Source organism: Vicugna pacos, chromosome 10, assembly GCF_048564905.1.
Source record: "Vicugna pacos chromosome 10, VicPac4, whole genome shotgun sequence".
NCBI classification, from domain to species: Eukaryota; Metazoa; Chordata; class Mammalia; order Artiodactyla; family Camelidae; genus Vicugna; species Vicugna pacos.
The window spans coordinates 25,437,083-25,454,126 of NC_132996.1; the positions used below are offsets into that span (position 1 = coordinate 25,437,083).

Below are 17,044 nucleotides of genomic sequence, written 5' to 3' on the forward strand. Positions count from 1 at the left end.
AGATCCAGGGTTCGATTCCCAGTCCTCCATTAAATAAAAAAAAAAAAAAAGCAAAGCTATCTCCTAGAGTTACGAGGATTAAATCAACTATCAGCCAGTTGAGCACCTGGCACAAATCCAACATGGTAAAAGCTCAATAACTGAGTTTTTCTTAGGTCCACTTTTGGGGCGTGGGGTGGAGGAAAGATGAAACGTACTTTCCTTAAGTTTCTTTAATGTTAATGTTCCTGCAAAGTCTCCCCTTGGGGAATAAAAAGGCAAGAGAGAGATGGGAAGAAGTACTCTACAAATAAGAGGTGATACAAAGAATTTTGTCAGATCCCCAAATTCGGTGTTCTCTATTATCTGCCTATACTGTGGATCTAAGTGTGGATCCAAGAAGCCCTCTCTAAACCTTGCTAAAGTATGGGGGAAGAAGACGTGAATATATACATCAAATCCTCCTTCCACAAATACTCATTTGACGGAATGCAGTAGCAAACAGCCCCCTAAATTGTTAAAAGGTGCTTCCTGGGAGTCGGAGAATTAGAAAGAAAACCCAAACTATCAAAGGATTTTCTTGATAAGTTTAAAGTAGTACTTCATAAGAAGAGATTAAAAGTAAATGTTAGAAATCCTGAAGACTCGCGTAGCAATGAGTACCAACTGGTTTGTCCGCAAGTAAGTGGGTTGAGAAACGAAAAGTGCTTTCTGCCTCTCTCCTGTGACACTAGGGTTCCCCCGGTCCCTTCCCAGGAGGGATAAGGTAAGGGTCTGCGCCAGGGGCTCTCCAGCTCCCTATGGGGGGAGAAGCGGACTCTGGCCGCCCCCAGCCCAACCTAGCCAGGGAGTTTCACTGGGTCCTTCTCGTCTCTTCGCAGCCCATCTCCTGTAACGGGAGGTCTCCCGGGACTCAGGGATCCTCCAAAGGTTCAACTATCACTGGATCCTTCCGCTCCCACGACCTCCGGACAGCCCTCCTCGGCTCTCCGAGTTCTCCCCGGCCACTTCTCAGGGTCTCCAGGGTGGCACAGGGTCAGGCCGCCGCCCACGGGGTCCCCTCTCAGATCTCCTCCCAGCCCCTCCCGAGTGCCGCGAGCGCGCGGGGTTACCTGCTGAGACGGCAGTTCCACATGCAGGGCCCGCGCGGCAGAACCGGGAGGCAGCGCGGCGGCCGGGCCTGGGGGCGGCTGGGGGACCGAGCCCCCGACCGACGCCGAGGCGCTCATCTTGACCCGGGGGCCGGCAAGCGGCGGGGCCGGCGCTCCTTCGGCATCCGCCACCACGGTCTAGTCACGACCCGCCGAGCCCCTGCAGCCCAGAAACTCGCCACCCCGAAGGCAGGACCGCTCTACCGGACCTCTGGCCGCCGCCGCTGGTTAAGGAAGAGCCATATTACCGCAGTGCAACCCCCACCACCCGCCGAGACCTGGCTTGCCCATTGGTTCAGCTCCCATGGGGGCGGGATCCAACGACCGAAAGTGGATGTGCTATTGGGCAGCCGGGCTTTCCATCGCCGGCAGGAATGGGCTGTGGGCGGAGGGACTCAGGGATGGCCTAAATTGCGTCTGTCAAACCAGGGTGAGACTTGGGGCGTTGCTTCTTTTTTTTCCCAGTCTAATTGGTTCTTCCACTACCATGGGGCGGGGTCTCCTGAGGGAGTCGCAAGGACCATTGCTCGAGGTTGTGCTGTCATTTGTCAGTAAAGGAAAAGAGGGGCGGAGTCAGATTAGGTAGAAAGTGCGCCTGGGCTCTGCTGTCACGTGCAGGAGGCAGGAGAGTCACCTGATTAGTGAGAGTTCGGAGAGGCACTTCCGCCCTAACCTAGTTGCCATGGTAACCAGGACCCATTTAGTGCCTGCTGGGTCGCGATGGCTGGTATGTGACTGCAGGCTCCCTGAGCAGTCTTTTCCTGAGGGGCTGTCGCCAACGTGCGGGAACTGAAAATGAATACTTTACTGTTCGGCAGAAAGCCACCACGCAGAAGCACTGAGACCAGAAACTTGTTCCGCAACCCCACCAGCTCTACCCACTACCAATTCCAACCCACAAGTCCCCGCCCCTCCTCACACTCCACTAACTGGTACCCTGGGCTTCTAGGTGTGCCACACACACAGAATGCTGTTTCACTTCTATGAGTAGGTTGTTGACGCTGTCCCTAGAAAACCCTTGCTACTTTTCTCCTCCTGCCTAATGCTTACTCACCCATCAAATCTCATCTGTGGCTAAGATTCTTCCAAAGGGCTGCTCTGATTCACTCTGGAAACTTGCCACTACCTAATTCCTGATTTTTCTATTGCATTCTATTGTCTTTTAATAAGTGTGTGACACACATGCAGCCACACATACATTTCCCACAAACACACACACACACACTCGCTCACATACTGTGAATTCCTCAAGTGAAAGAGCCTTGTCGGATTCATACTTGAATTCCTGGTGCCTGGCAGAGAATAAGGACATTTTTTTTGTTTGTTTTTTGGGTAGGGGAGGTAATTAGGTTTCTTTGTTTGTTTGTTTTTACAGAGGTACTGGGGGTTAAACCTAGGACCTCATACATGCTAAGCGTGCACTCTGCCACTGAGCTATGCCCTCCCCACCAGGACATGTGGTTTTGAAGTGAAGGCCCAGTTCAAATGCCACCTTTTCCTTGAAGACCTCCTTGATCATAATGGTAGCATCTGTAGCAATTGATTCTATAATAAACATCATCAAGTCATTCTATAGAGTGATCTTCCTTCCCCACCAGAGACTCTGAATTTCTCCACAGCCTGGACTGATGCAGCAGAAAGAACACAGTGTTTTAGAGTCAGGTAGAACAAGAATCAGGAACTTTTGGACTCTTGGCTCTGCCACCTTCTTTGCTGTGTGTTCCTAGGCAAGGCAGTTCCTGTCTCTCAGCTTTAATTTTCCCATCTGTAAAATAATAACAAGATTGCTGTGGGGATTTAGTAAGTCAATATATGTAAAGTGCCAGTGCAGGACCTGGCATATAATAATTGCACTAAAAATATTTTAATAAAATGCAAGGATTCTATCTTTCAGGGGTGTTCAGAAACCTGAAGATACTTTGAATCTGATCCCAGGGCTGGCTAAGATGGATGTCACGCTCGCCTATTCTGAAACATTGAGTAGTTCCTCATGCTGGGAGCGTAGGGTGTGTGGTGAGGTGTTTGTTAAGAAGAGAGTAATTGGGAAATCCCAAATCTCATCTGGTTCCAAGATCTGGTGGAATTTCACAGAAAACATTTTTCTGTTTCCAAGCTGTATTAGTTTCCTGAGACCGCTGTATCAAATTACTACAAACTGGGTAGCTTAAAACAACAGAAAGTTATTATTTCACAATTCTAGAGGCCAGAAGCCCCAAGTCAAGGGACTTAGTGCTGGGTCTGAGGGACGTCCACGGGCTGTGGGAGCCAGAGGAGACAGATTTCACAGTGAGGGTAACACTTAACCTGGGTATTGAAGTTCCAATAAGAGTTCACCAGGCAGGGAGGGAAGAAAGGATATTTCAGCAGAGAGAGCAGGAGCGATTCTTTTCCACAAGCTTTTCCTGAGATTCAACTCTGCATCAGGCAGATAACTGGACACGAAACTACAGACCCTTCTCAGACTTTTCCACCCACATGCCAGAGACACTAGAAAAGCTGGCTACTCACTCTTAGGGACATGGCAACAAACTTAAATAGCCTGCCACTTGCAAAATATTCATGAGAATGCATATGAAGTGCTTCTCAGTGCCTTGAGTATAGTAAATGTTCAATAAATGCTACCCATCATTATTTTTGTGTGTCCTATTTCATTCTAAGACTTCTTGTTTTATTTTGGATCCCATTCCATAATATAGCTGTACTTTTTTCAACATAAATATATTTGTAATCACTTAGAATTTAATAATTATAATATTTATATAGTAGCATATAATCCCCTAGCAAAACATATGTCCAAGTTTAAGGAGCATGGATTAAAAGGTAGCCAATACAGTATACATGCAATGACAGAAGAAAGATCAAGGTCAAGTGGTAACAGAGTGACAGACTCTACAGTGGCTGGTGGGCAAGGTCAGAGCAGGCTTCACAAAATTCATAGAGGATGCTTAGGAGTTTGATAGATGAACAACAGGGGATTAGACCTGTTTGGTTCTTAGTGTTTTGTTTTGTTTTTAATGGAGGTACTGCAGATTGAACCCAAGACCTCACACTTGCCAAGCATGTGCTCTGCCACTGAGCTATATACCCCCTCCCTGGGATGGCTGATGATTTAACAGCTAACTAGAGCCATGTTGGGTACTAAAATCAAAACGTCAGTTTGCAGAGCCAAAAAGGCAAACTTACTCTAATTCATGTTGCCTCTTCTTCCTCCTCCCCCTTCATTCTTCACACTCCATGGGTGTGATGCACTGGGTAAAAGCAAAATAGGGTAGATTGGTCGTTCTGTGTCTCAGACCCAAATAAATTAAATCTGTCCCCTTCTTTTCAACAGAGTCTTATTTCTTCCATTCACTTACTTGTTTAGTCAAACACTCATCAGAGCTTTACAAGGTTGCTGGCCTGGGTAATACATTTACAGAAATGAGGCAGATAGAATCCCTGACTACAAGAAGTTCATAGATAATTTCAGTACAAAGTGGTAAGTGCAATCATTGAGATGATAAAGAATAATGGAAGCACAGAAGAGGAAGTTGTTAAGTGCAGGATGTTGTGCAGGAAGGCTTTCTAGAGGAGAAAAGAGTATTCTAGGCCGAAGGAACAGCGCGAGCCAAGACACTTAGATAGAGGACGCAGCATTCAGAGTTGAATGTGGCTGAATCAGAGGTTGCCTGGAGGAGCAACAGGCCAGGAGGCTAGAAGAGGGAGATGAGGCCAGGTGAGAAGAATCTGACTACCAGGCTTAAGAACTCGGGCTTAATCTTAAGCAACGGGAAGTCATTTGGAAAGATCTTCAGGCCGCCCTGGAGATGCAGCTTTGAAGAACAAGACTGTTGCAGAAGGCCAGGTGAGAATTATAAAACAAAGAGGCCATTCCCCAGAAAGCCTGCACATGCCCAACAAACCTGAAAGACGGGTCCCTGGGCAGCATTTCTTCCTCTCCTTTATCAACCCTTCAAGGTCACTTTCTCAAAAAAGTCCTAGATGTGAGCTAATTGCCACCTCCTCTGGGCTTCCATAGCAACTGCCTGACCTCTCTTTAGTACAGGTAGCCAGGTGCCTAGCCATACACTGAGAAGTTTGTATTTGTCTCACCCACTCCGCTCTGAACTCTTGCTCTCCACTTCATCCTGCATCCCCAGCATCCTGAAACGGAGGACCGGCTCCATCAGCTTCAGTGAGAAAATGATGAAATGAATGAATAAAATCAGAAAATGGTTGAATACTTGAGTAAGTGAATGTTTGGATGACATGGGGCCTCAGACTTCTCCCACTGGACGTGACCCCAGAGAGAGAAAGTGAGATTTTCCAAGGTCCCTCAAAGTATGTAGCAAAGCAGAGACAAAGACTGGAACCTCTTGCCCTCGGTTCCAGTGGTTTCCACACTGTCACAGACTATAATTGTGCCAGCGTGAGCACAGGAGCTGGTGAGTTTTAGACCAGCTGGGGTGACACACAGTGGATACAAGTGCATCTAACCCAGGGGGCTGATTTAGTCCAAGTCCCCAGAGAAAGCTTTCCTTGGGAAATGACTTTCACAGTGAGGTCTGGAGGGTGAGTAGGAATTAACTGGGCAGAGGAGGCTAGTGAAAGCAAGAGGAGCAATTCGGGCAGAAGGAACAGCTGAAGAAGGAGTGGGGAACACTGAAGGGATTAAAAGGAAGGCCAGGTGGGAGTAGGCAGAGAAAGGAGGAGAGAGAGGAGGAGGGAGAGGAGGAGGAAAAGAAAGAGAACACTTTTGGAAAGAAATTAATATTTCAAAAAGAAGAGAAAAGCAAAGACCTCTTCCCATTTCTTTTACAATTTAGTGTTGCTTTTATTTGTAATTTCCTACAGCCAAAGTGGTATTATCTTTTCTGTGCTTAGGGATTCTGGAGTTTTTAATCCAGCCCTGATGGCACAGAATGAATTTGGAGATTCTGGCAGGGGCCAGATCCTGCCAGGTGTTGGAGCCCTACTGGGGTCTGACTTTGCTTAAGGCACGAACACAACTATTGAAGGGTCTAAGCAGGGGCGCAATGTGATCTGACCTATGTTTTGGAAATGCTGCTCTGGCTGCTGGGTCAAGAGCAGATTCAAGGATAGGGAGAGGAATGAAAACCACAGTAAGTTGTGTCCTTTCTTCACTGAGTTAGAGGACAATTGGATCAAAGGAATATGGCGGCATTCCTGGGCATAGACTGGTTGAAGGATACCTAAATTCCCTTTTTCACTCCACCAGGCAGGCATGGTTTCCAGGGTTCCTGAGAACGAGCATCCTGTTTGTGACGTGGTGTGACTGAAAGAGCTCCAAGCCAGGGGTCAGAAAAAAATCAAGATTAGTCTGGGCCTGAACTCATGGGCTGCATGATTTTAGGCAAGTGGATTTCCTTCCCTGAAAGGTTTCCCTGGAGGGCTAAAGTGAACTAACTGTGGCTAAATACTTTACATACATTACTACAGTCAATGCTCACAGCACCCTTTGAAGTAGATATTATTGCCCCAGCTTTACAGAAGCCTAAAAAGAGGCTCCGAAAATGGAAAGGTGCTGCCCAAAGTCACATGGTTCTTGGTGGCAGATAGACGGTGTGAACCTAGGTCTCTTGCTCCCTGAACTCTGTCCCCATACCATACTTCCTGCATTAGTTAGAATACACTATTTAGGACTCTAAATTTTGCCAAAAGGATGAGAACTTACTGCCATCAACAACAAAATACAGCCAAAAAAAAAAAAAATCTGAAGAATAACTCTCTATGCAGTTCTTCCTCTTTCTCTTCTTAAATAATTTAGTCTAATTTCAGTACACTGAAAACTACAAACATTATTAAAAAGAAGTTAAAGAAAACTGAAATAAATGGAAAAACATCTAGAAGACTTGATATTGTTAAAATGGCAACATTCACCCAAACAATCTGTAGCTTTAGTGCAATCTCTATCAAAATCCTGGTTGCCTTTTTGGCAAACATTAACAAGCTGATTCTAAAATTCATATGGAAATACAAGGGACACAGAATAACCAAAATAATATTTAAAAAAACAAAGTTGGAATTCACATCTCCCAATTTCAAAATTTATTACAAAGCTAATCAAAACTGTGTGCCACTAGAGTACGTATAGAAATCTAGGTCAATGGAACAGAACTGAGAATCCAGAAATAAACCCTCACATTGATGAGCAATTGACTGGACAAAAGGGCCAAGACAATTCAATGAGGAAAGAATGATCTTTTCAATAAATGATGCTGGGATAACTGGGTATCCACATGCAAAATAATGAAATGGGACCCCACTTCAACCACATACAAAAATTAACTCAAAATAGTCCAGAGATCTAAATGTAATAGCTAAAACCTCTAAAACATTTAGAAGAAAACAGAAGTAAATCTTTGTAATTTGGATTAGGCTATAGCTTTTAGGTACAAAATCACACACTACAAAAAAAATCCCAGATTAATTTGATTACATCACAAGTTAAAACTTCCGTGCTTCAAAGGATATATGGTACATATGATTCATGATACATGCAACATCATGGATGCACCTCAGAAACACTGTGGTGAGTGAAAGAAGCCAGACACCGAAGGCCACATACTGTATAATTCCATTTATATAAAATGTCCAAAATAGGAACTTCATATAGACAGTAGATTAGTGATTAGCTATTAGCCAGGGCCTGAGTAACTGCTAATTGCCATGGGGTTTCTTTTGGTGGTGATGAAATTGTTCTGGAATGAGAGAGTGGTGGTTGATGCACCACTTTGTGAATATGCTAAAACCTCCTGAATTATATACTTTAAAAGGATGGGCTCTATGGTATGTGATATATCTCATTAAAGCTTTCATTAAAAAAAAAAAGGAAGGAAGGTTGGGCACTTCGTTGCAGGAATAGTGAACTGGAGAGGGACCTGGAAATGGAGCTCAGTCTAATAGGTCTGAAGGCCCAGTAAGGGTGTGATGATGATGATGGTGATGATGATGACAGCTATCATTTCCTGATGAGGGACTATAGGCCAAATCTTGGATGAATACTTTTCATTTATACATCATGTATTTAGGTACATGTTATCTCCTTTACTCTGGAATATAGATTATTCTCATTTACAGATTAGGAAACTGAAGCTCAGAGAGGTTAAGTGACATGATAATGCAGCTGGTAAGGGCAGTGTCACAGGCTGGATCCCACGCTCGTTAGTATATGTTACTAGGGATGAGACAGGAGGCAATGGTTTGAGAGACAAAAATTTCAGCGGCAGCATCAGTGGGCAGGTGTTGGAGTGGGGTGGGGCGGTGGGGAAGGGCATGAGAGGAGAGCCCACAAGGACTGAAGGCTGGGTCTGCTGACGAGTGTGCAGCAGTGACGTCTAGAACCTAGACAGGGAATATAAAAGGAGGCAAAGGTTTTTAGAAATATAAGTGCTTTGCATTTCTGCCTCCCTTATTACATTACAAGCACCTGAGAATAGGGGCATTCAATTTGGAAGCCCCTCAGGCTCTGTCAAGAGGAGGAATTGGTAAATGTTGATTTGCTGAGTGATTAGAAGCAAGTCCCTTGGCCTCTCTGTGCCAAGTTTTCCGGATTAGGAGGAGTTGCCCAAGATGAATGCTAAATTTTTGTCTAACTCTGAGCTTTGGGGAGGCTGTGATTTTACTATCTCTAGCTTCTACCGCTGGGTAGGAGCTAGATAAGAGTCAAAATGTGAAAAGGAAGCTTAGGACACTGTGTGGCCTTTGCCTCCGAACGAGCCTCAGTGCCCTCTCGTGGCCACATCTGGAAACAACAAGCAGAAACATGAACTGACGACCTTCGGGCTGAGCCGGCAGCCCCACTCCCACGGTCCAAAGGCAGAGGGTCTGGAAAAGGAGGTTCCTGTTGCCTCTCCCAAGGTAACAATTTCCAACCCAAAGCAATGTTCACAGCATTTACCTAGAGTTCCTTACACACAGCTTGGAGCAGGGCTGACCTCTGCTCTGCACATACAGGCTTCCTTTGGTATCTGTGTGGATACAAAACTCTCGAATGAACTCTTTGGTTCAGGCCCCTTATATAGATGGCACCATACAGTTGGCCTGAACCAGCGAGTACAGAGGGCTGACTGCATTTGGGTGACATGACCCCTCCAAGATTTAGGGCCTGGTTATTGTCACTGTTCTTAGGCAGAGATGGTGGAGTTTCTGGTGCACAGTAGGTATTCAGTCTTCACAAAATTAATGCTGAGAACATTGGCCTGTATTTGTGGAGTGGCCTAGGTTAGGCCCAGGGCTTAGCTGGGAGCCAGATGCTAAGGGTCATGTCTATCCTTGGGTGGGGTGTGGCTGAGACTCATCAGAAAACAGGCCTTTCCTCTGACCTGGGGTCTGCAGCCTGAGGCCTGCCTGGAGCTAGAGAATCCAGCCTCTGTTGGCACCTCCAGGGAAACTCCTATCTCTGCCCTGCCCTCCTGCCCACCTAAAATCTCAAGAAGCCAGTTCCCTGCCTGTCCAAGTGAAGCCCCACCACAGACCTCTCTGCGGACCTCTCTGCCGCCACCTCTTGGTGGTTCAAATCAGCCGTCTCCCCATCTGCACTTGCTGATCAGCCCCTCCAACTCCTTCCTGATGTGAAGGAAAAGCCAGGCTAGGCCTAACTCGTAAATCTAAGTGTAACAAGTGTCAGATTACTGACCTGAGTTCTGCTGGGCTAACTCATAAATCTAAGTTAATAAATGTCAGTTTGCTGATTCCCTCCTCTTGTTTTTTCTGCTAGCCAGCTGGATTTTCAGACACATATCTGGCCTTGAAATGTCAGTTTGCTGCCTCTCTGCCTCTACTTTTGTGATAATGATGCTGCTAAGGCTGCTCCATGCCTATTGGCCGAATACCCCAAGCTTGTAATTAACCCTGTAAAACCTCATGCACGTGTTTTGGAGGTGCTCAGAGCTCCGGAGCGGAACCCCCTCTGTGCCCACTGGCATAATAAAGCTGAGTACTCCAGCCCTCCGAGTGGTGCTTGTTTCTTGGCTAGCCTGTCATTTCAGCAACACTGGCAAATTTCATCACCCTGAGTCCTAGCTCAGGCACCGGGGCCTCAGCTCAATGAGGCAGCCCCCGTTGGGTCAGGGGCCTCCCTGTCACAGCTCTGACCACCCTGCATGTCTCGGCTGTTTCCAATGTTTGTTTCTGCTCCCAAGCAGCCTGTGCACTGCTTCTGGCGCAGAGTGTTCCCTGAGGTGGATGAATGGCGAGGACAGGCCTTAGGCAGTGGGAAAGCGGGAAGGAGCTCCTTTAGTCTCAGCTGGAAAGGGTCCCCAGGGACTTGGTACTTACTGAATTGGAGTTAGAACAGAGAGAAGTGGCCTCTTGTGAGGTCCGGGTGTGGCATGAAATCACTAGAGTGACAGCAGGCCAGGTCTCCTCCTTCGTGGTGTAACTAAGGCCAGGTGCAAGGGAACACGGTCTGAGTGATCTACATGGATCTTCCCAGCCCAGCCATTCCAGGACCTGACAGCTGGGCATGAGCCTTCACCACCTTCACCAGCCCAGCCTCCTGGTATTCAGCTCGTGTGTGACCCTCGTGAGTGTCAGCTGGACCTAGGGACTTGCATCAAGGAAAAGAAACAGCGAAAGTGACAGATTGTCACTTCCAAGTTCAGGCTACAGAGGACTGTGACTTCTGTCTGCACTCTCTCTCTCTGGCTCTTCTTACTCTCTCTGACACAGACAGCTGCCATGCTGTGAGCTCCTCTAGGAAAGGGCCGGGTGGCAGGGAACTGGGAGTGGCTGCAGGTCAACAGCCAGGGAGGAAGCGAACCCTGACAACAGCCCGAAGAATGGCTGTGGAAGCGGATCCTCCCCCGTCCAGCCTTGAGATGATGGCAGCCCCACCGACACCTTGAGTGCAGCCTTGTGAGAGACCCTGGAGCAGAGGGTCCAGCTAAGCTGGACCTCTCCTTCTGACCCTCAGAAACTGTAGACATAGTGTCGTTTGCAGCCACCAAGTTTTGGAGTAATTTATTCCACAGCATTAGATAGCTAATACACCACACAGAGCCACGTGGGCCAAAGAGGCAAGGGAGCCAGGGCTCAGCAGGTGGCCCAGCAGGGGCGGTGGTCTCCTCGAGGGTCAGTGGCGAGATGCAGCAATAACTCGTAGAGGACTTGTTTTCATGTTCTCATTTAGGAATATACAAAAGTCTGATATGGTGTCATGATCTCATCAGGAGAAAAGGGAACACACCGAGGACTAGGTTTCCTCCCTGGTCCCCACCCTCTCAGACAGGCACAAATCTGTGAGGCTTGGGTTTGAGGGACCTCTGTTCTGGAACCTATCGGCTGCTCAGAAGGCCAGGTCCCTCTGTCAACAGGAAATGGGACCCCTTCCTCACATCCACAGTTGGGAGTGTGGGTTAAGCAAACCGAGGCTGCTGGGAGGTATGTTATTCAGGCCAAGGTGGGGTCTGTACTGGGTCTATGTCATCGGCCCCCCTGAGGAAAGCCAGCCAGAACTCCAACCAGAAACTCCAACCAGAAAGCGATGGGCTGGATCGTGCAAGAGATGGTTCACCTGGATAGTCCTACATCCCAGCACGGATCACTGGCACTCCATCACCTCTCTGGAGGCCAGTCCAGGCTCAGATTGGAAAGCCCCAGGGGTGGGGGGTGGCAGAAAGGAGAACCAGGCTTGAGAACTCCCGATGCTCACCCCTGCGCTCTTCACAATGGGGACCCTTGTGCCTTCAGAGTCTTCCCCTTGGCCAGAGGGACAGGTCCTGCAGTCAAGTGTCAGGCAGCTGGGAACAGAGCTGTCTGTATTAGAAGTAGCTTCTACCCCGCGAAGGGCAAATAATCTAACTGGCCTGAGTCATTAATGGCTGTCCTTCCCCAAGTAACAAGGGCTGTGTTTTCTCTGTAATTCTGGGAAGAGATGAAGAGGGGTTGGTTGGGAAACCACAAAGGGCCAGATGTGTCAGCCACCACCTAGAACAGGACAAACTGGAAGTGAAAGAGCTTGAAACATTCACTGCTTTCCTTCTTAAAAAAGACCTAACATGGTAACGGTTTAACAAAATCATTATAATTTCTTTTAAATGACCCACAGACACCCATGATGCTTCCAAATTTACAGAACAAAAAAAGACTCAAGAACTTTAGAAAACGGTTTGCAGCTGGTTCCTCCCAGAAGCTGGCCCCTGCAGATGGGCTCAGTTCACTTCCAGGACCTCGGTCTCCTGGAGGCCGAATCTGGTCTTGTGCTGGTCGAAGAGCTTCACCAGGGCCTCCATGTACATGGCGTGGTACAGGTTGATGTCCTGCTGGGTCGGGTGCTCCAGCTTGGGGATGGTGATGGGCTCACCCACTGCAGGGATGGGGCAGAGGTCTCTGGTTAGTCCATGCCATTTGGCCCACGCTCCCTGGGCATCCACCAGGATGCTGATGGCGTCAACTCTGTACCCTGTGCCAACCACGCGCCAGGAACTGCATGGAATGTGCTCTATCGCAGGTTGTCCCTTTTACATATGAGAGGACTGAGGCCCAGGGGCATGGGAAGGGACCTGCCTAAGGCCACAGAGCCACTCAGCAGCAGGTGGGACCGCGATTGGCTGTGCCTACTGTGCTCAGCTGGGATCTCCTGTGGGAGGTGTGGGGTCACATAACAGCTTTGCTATGGCCCTGCTCTGGGCAAGTCACTTCACCTCTCTGAGCCTCAGTTTCCTCACCTATCACATGGGGATCCTTCCTCATAGGGCTTTGCTGAGGATGCTTTTAGAAGTGTGGTAAGGGCAGGAGGAGGAGGAGACCAACATTCATAAACCCAAGCATAATTTAACTTTTTCATCCTGCCTCCTCTCCAAACCCAACTCATCCCGAAGACCTGTCGGCGCTATTCCTGAAATTTCTCCCAAGTTCATACAGTTCTTTCCCATCTCCACTGCCATTCCCTCGGTCCTAACCATCGGCTACCACAAAAGACTCTGGACTGGTCTTGTGGCTTCCATTTTTGCTCCTTCTAATCCATTTTCTATTCAGCAGCCCCAAGGATCACTTTAAAATGCCAGTCTGAATCTCCTCTCCCCAGAATCCTCAAGTAGTTTTCCATTCTTAAGGTGAAGAGCAAATCCCTTCGCACTGTCCGCCAGACCCTGTCCCTCTCCAGCCTCCCGTGCATGGAGATGTCCCTGCGGCCTCGCAGACCTCAGACCAGGTTTGGGATTTGTGTATAACCAGAGTTGAGGGTAAGTCTGGGTTACATAACCCAAAATGCAGGAACTTGGTCTCTCTGTAAAGGTACAAAGCAAAACATCTGGCCCTGATAACTCCTAGTATCTGTGTGAGCTTTGACCTCTAAGGTCCATGGCTTGTGGCCCTGTACTTCCGTGTGATCTCTAGCTTGTGAACCATTAACAGACAGACAGACAGACAGGCAGACAGACAGAGACACACACACACACAACACACACACGCCCCCCTCTACAATAGATAATTGTTTGGACTCCTCTAAACTGTCCCAAATAAACCCAAAACAACACAGCTGAGGGCCCACTTCAGCCAGTTATTTTGGTTTTTCTTTCTTGGATTTTATGAGGGTTTTTTTGCTACAGATCTTACAGGCCTCTGCTCCAGGAATATTGATTTTTTTTTTCTTTCTATTCCTCAAAAATAGATACAGTCTTGCTGCAGGAACTTCACTGAGGCTACTGTTTCTGACAAAAACCCTCTTCCTCCTCTCTTTTGCTGGATATTCCTATTCGGATAATAGTGTAAGAGTCATCTCCTCCCTGGGGTCCGCTGGGACCCCCCAGAGCACCCTGCACCTCCTCCCCACACCCTGTTGCTCTCCACCATAACAGGGTCTTCCCTGACAGACTCTGAGCCCTGCAGACATAGAACGGCTGAAGGCTGTCTTCTTATCCAGCGCAGCTTAGCTTGTGGTAATGAAACTATCCCCCATCCTCTACCCCTACCGCTCATTCCCATCAGCACCCAAACAGGTCCGCATCCTCACAGTTTAGAGGATGGACATTGGAGCCAAGGGCCCAGATCTGAATCCTAACTCTGCCTCTAAACTAGCTGTGGCACCCCAAGTTCAGGGTCTGCAGGCAGGGGTCTCACCAACAGTGGTGATGGGCTTGGAGTAGGGCACCAGCCCCCAGGTGTCAGAGGAGAAGAGGCCTCGGCCATGGAAGATGCATGGGGCGAAGCCAATGTACTTCTGGAACTTCTTCTGGACCCATCGGCCCCAGGAGCCCTCCTCAAAGATCACCTGCTTGTACACCTCATTCTCCCCGAAGGAGTAGGTGGGAACCAGGTCGGCTCTGGAAAGGAGACGCCAGAGTCCGTCACACCCCAATCACTGGCTTTAGTTCCTCCTGGCAGCCCTAGAGGCCCCAGACACCAGCTAAGCTCCCCTCCCTCAAGTGTGCACCAGAATCCCCCAGGGACCCCAAAGCACATACCCTCTCACTGCCAGATGGGGACAGGCCCTCTGCCCCATTAGTGACTGGCAAGCACGCCAGGGCTTTACAGTGTGGCCGTGACCAGGTCACTTAGCCTCACTCAGTTTTCTCAAATAGAAAATGAGGTGGCATCACTGCAGGATTTTGCAGGAGAACCAAACAGGCTGGTGGACACAAATGTGCTTTGCCCAGTGAAACGTGTTAAACAGGTGGCTACACAGAACGTGCCTCTGAATTTCCAGAAAAGGTCACAGAAATCCAAGCTGCCCAGCTCCTCTCTGCCTGTCCTCAGGGTCACCCCTCTAACAAGCCTTCCCTGACGCTTCCACCCGCACCATCCTCCTTCCTGGCCTCTTACTCTCCTAGCAGCTTGTCACACTTTGGCCCCAGGACAGAGTCCTGCATCTGGGCCTGACCTCTCAGCCCACCTGTGAGGACCCAGGAGACACAGGCTGCATCTCTGCCCACCCAGCCACCCAGCATGCATTTGGGCAAACTTGGCCTGAACCTCTGGGCTCAAACCTCCCCTCCCAGACAGGATGGTGAACTCCCTTCTATGCTTTCCTGGGGTTTGGGTCCTGCCCCCAGGAGACAAGGAGCTGCCGCTCCAGATGGAGCAGAGCTGTGGAGGGGTGTGTACGTGTGTATGCGTGTGTGCAGGGAAGCACTCACCCGTGGCGCAGGGCCAGTTTCACAAAGCCCTTGCGGTTGCGCAGGGTGACAGCATTCTTGCCGGGCATGGAGCTCAGGGACTCAGCTGCACCCCCTACCACAATGATGATGGCATTGCCACTCCCGTTCTTTGAAAGCAAGTAATCTATGGTGTCCCGGTTCACGGGGCAGATGCCTGGGGAGTGAAGGGGGGACACACAGTCAGGGCTGCCCATGGATGTACTCCCCATCCTCTGCACACAGTATAGACAGAAGGAGCCCTGGACTTGGGCCCCAGACCTAACCAGCCATCTAGAAGTATGGCCCTGCATAAGCTATGCCTTTCTCTGAGCCTCAACTAATTATCTGTAAAACGGGGATAGTGACACAAGCTTGTTTCGGGAACCCATCCATTTGGCAAACACTCCCTGAGGTCCTAATTCTGGCTGGCTGGTACCAGGTGCTGGGGAATGCCAGTGAGTCAGGCTGATGGGGATCAAGGTGGGCGGATAACTAGTCATGGACAATGATCAAGTTGTGCAGAGCACAGCACAAGGGCTGGGGATGCCCAGAAAAGGGGTCAGAGAAGGTTTTCTAGGGAAAATGTTATCCCGGATAAAAACCTAAATAAAGATCATACAAACATCTCTCCCACTCAGCCCTGACCCACCATGCCTGTGGCAGCCTGCATCTCTCCACACGGGACCAGCCACCGGGGCCCTGTGGATTGGCTTCCTGGCCAACAGAGAGGCTTGGGCAGGGGCAGGCAGAGGCGGATTCTCACCTCCAGACATCAGGTACTCCCTCAGCACTGGAATCCGGAAGTTGCCGGCCAGCGTGGCCAGGTAGGGCCTGATGCCAGGGAACTTCTTGCTCACTTCTGTGGCCTCCGTGCTGAAGTTGCAGAAGGCACCCAGGCCCATGATGCCGTGGGGGTGGTAGCCAAAGATGTAGTTCCTGGTGGTCAGCAGGTTGTGTGTCTTCACCAGCTGCAGGGAAGACCTTGGGTCAGAGGAACTGGCCAGGAGAGGGGTACTGGGGTACCAGAGGTAGGGGAGGGACTAGGTGTGACATGCCCCCTGAGACCCTGGGCCTGAAGGACTGGAGTGACTCTCCCACGCTGACCTCAGACTCTCATCACTGGTGCCACAGTGCCGGGTACTTCGCAGTCACCATTTGGACTGTGAATTCCTGGGAAGCGGGTGGGAAACTTTCACCCTCATTCCCCTTGTTTCTCCAACCAAACACACCAGGTCCTCCTAACTGCACTCTGCCAGCCTACTGCATTCCCCATCTCTTGGCCCAGCTTCCCACAGCCAGAGCGACTGCTCTAAAACCCCAATGCAACCCCTCACTCTCAGATAAAGAGGGATGTCCTGTTTCCATCGGGGTAAAGTCCAAATCCCTTACTTTGGCCAGAGAAGGGACAGCGCAGCTGGCCTGAATGGAAACTTCCTTCCAGGCAGCCAGACTCAGCTCAGCCTCAAATGCAGGAAGGACAAGGACAAGCCACACAGCCCTTGTGCCGGCCGTGGTAGGGGCAGAGAGGTCAGCTATAAAGCTGGGGCAGCTGGCCTGCGGTGCTACCAACAAAGCTGTCCGAGGATGCTCTAAAGGATGATTAGCTTTTTCAGGGCACACCCCCTGCCCTGGAACTGGTGGCATGAAGGGTGGGGTAGATGGTGCCAAGTTTCCCTTATCCCTGAGCAACAAGAGGCACCCACCCAGCATTATAGGGAACACGATGCAGGTGGAGGGTGAGGAGAGGGATGGAGAGCTATGGGCATCGTGTTCAGAAAACATCACTTTTTCTGTTAAGAAAAATAGTGAATAACCAGAGAATTAAAATAATACAGA

The 17,044-nt window shown here is 49.2% G+C and overlaps 2 protein-coding genes across 5 annotated transcripts in view; both read right to left on the reverse strand.

Annotated features, from left to right (window-relative positions):
- UVRAG (UV radiation resistance associated) overlaps window positions 1–1,420 on the reverse strand; it is a 253,659-nt gene extending 252,239 nt beyond the window's left edge. Inside the window, exon 1 of the mRNA XM_006203319.4 lies at window positions 1,092–1,420. Within this exon, the coding sequence (XP_006203381.2) occupies window positions 1,092–1,208 (117 nt within the window). The 5' untranslated portion in view covers window positions 1,209–1,420. The remainder of the gene's footprint in view (window positions 1–1,091) is intronic.
- Window positions 1,421–12,134: 10,714 nt separating this feature from the next.
- The window catches only part of DGAT2 (diacylglycerol O-acyltransferase 2), a 29,114-nt gene continuing 24,204 nt past the window's right edge, over window positions 12,135–17,044 (reverse strand). For all 4 annotated transcript variants that reach the window (XM_006203321.3, XM_072969172.1, XM_072969173.1 and 1 more), the window contains 4 exons: window positions 15,972–16,176; window positions 15,209–15,383; window positions 14,193–14,395; window positions 12,135–12,438 (listed from right to left, as the gene is read on the reverse strand). In XM_006203321.3, the coding sequence (XP_006203383.1) occupies window positions 12,284–12,438; window positions 14,193–14,395; window positions 15,209–15,383; window positions 15,972–16,176 (738 nt within the window). In that variant the 3' untranslated portion in view covers window positions 12,135–12,283. The remainder of the gene's footprint in view (window positions 12,439–14,192; window positions 14,396–15,208; window positions 15,384–15,971; window positions 16,177–17,044) is intronic.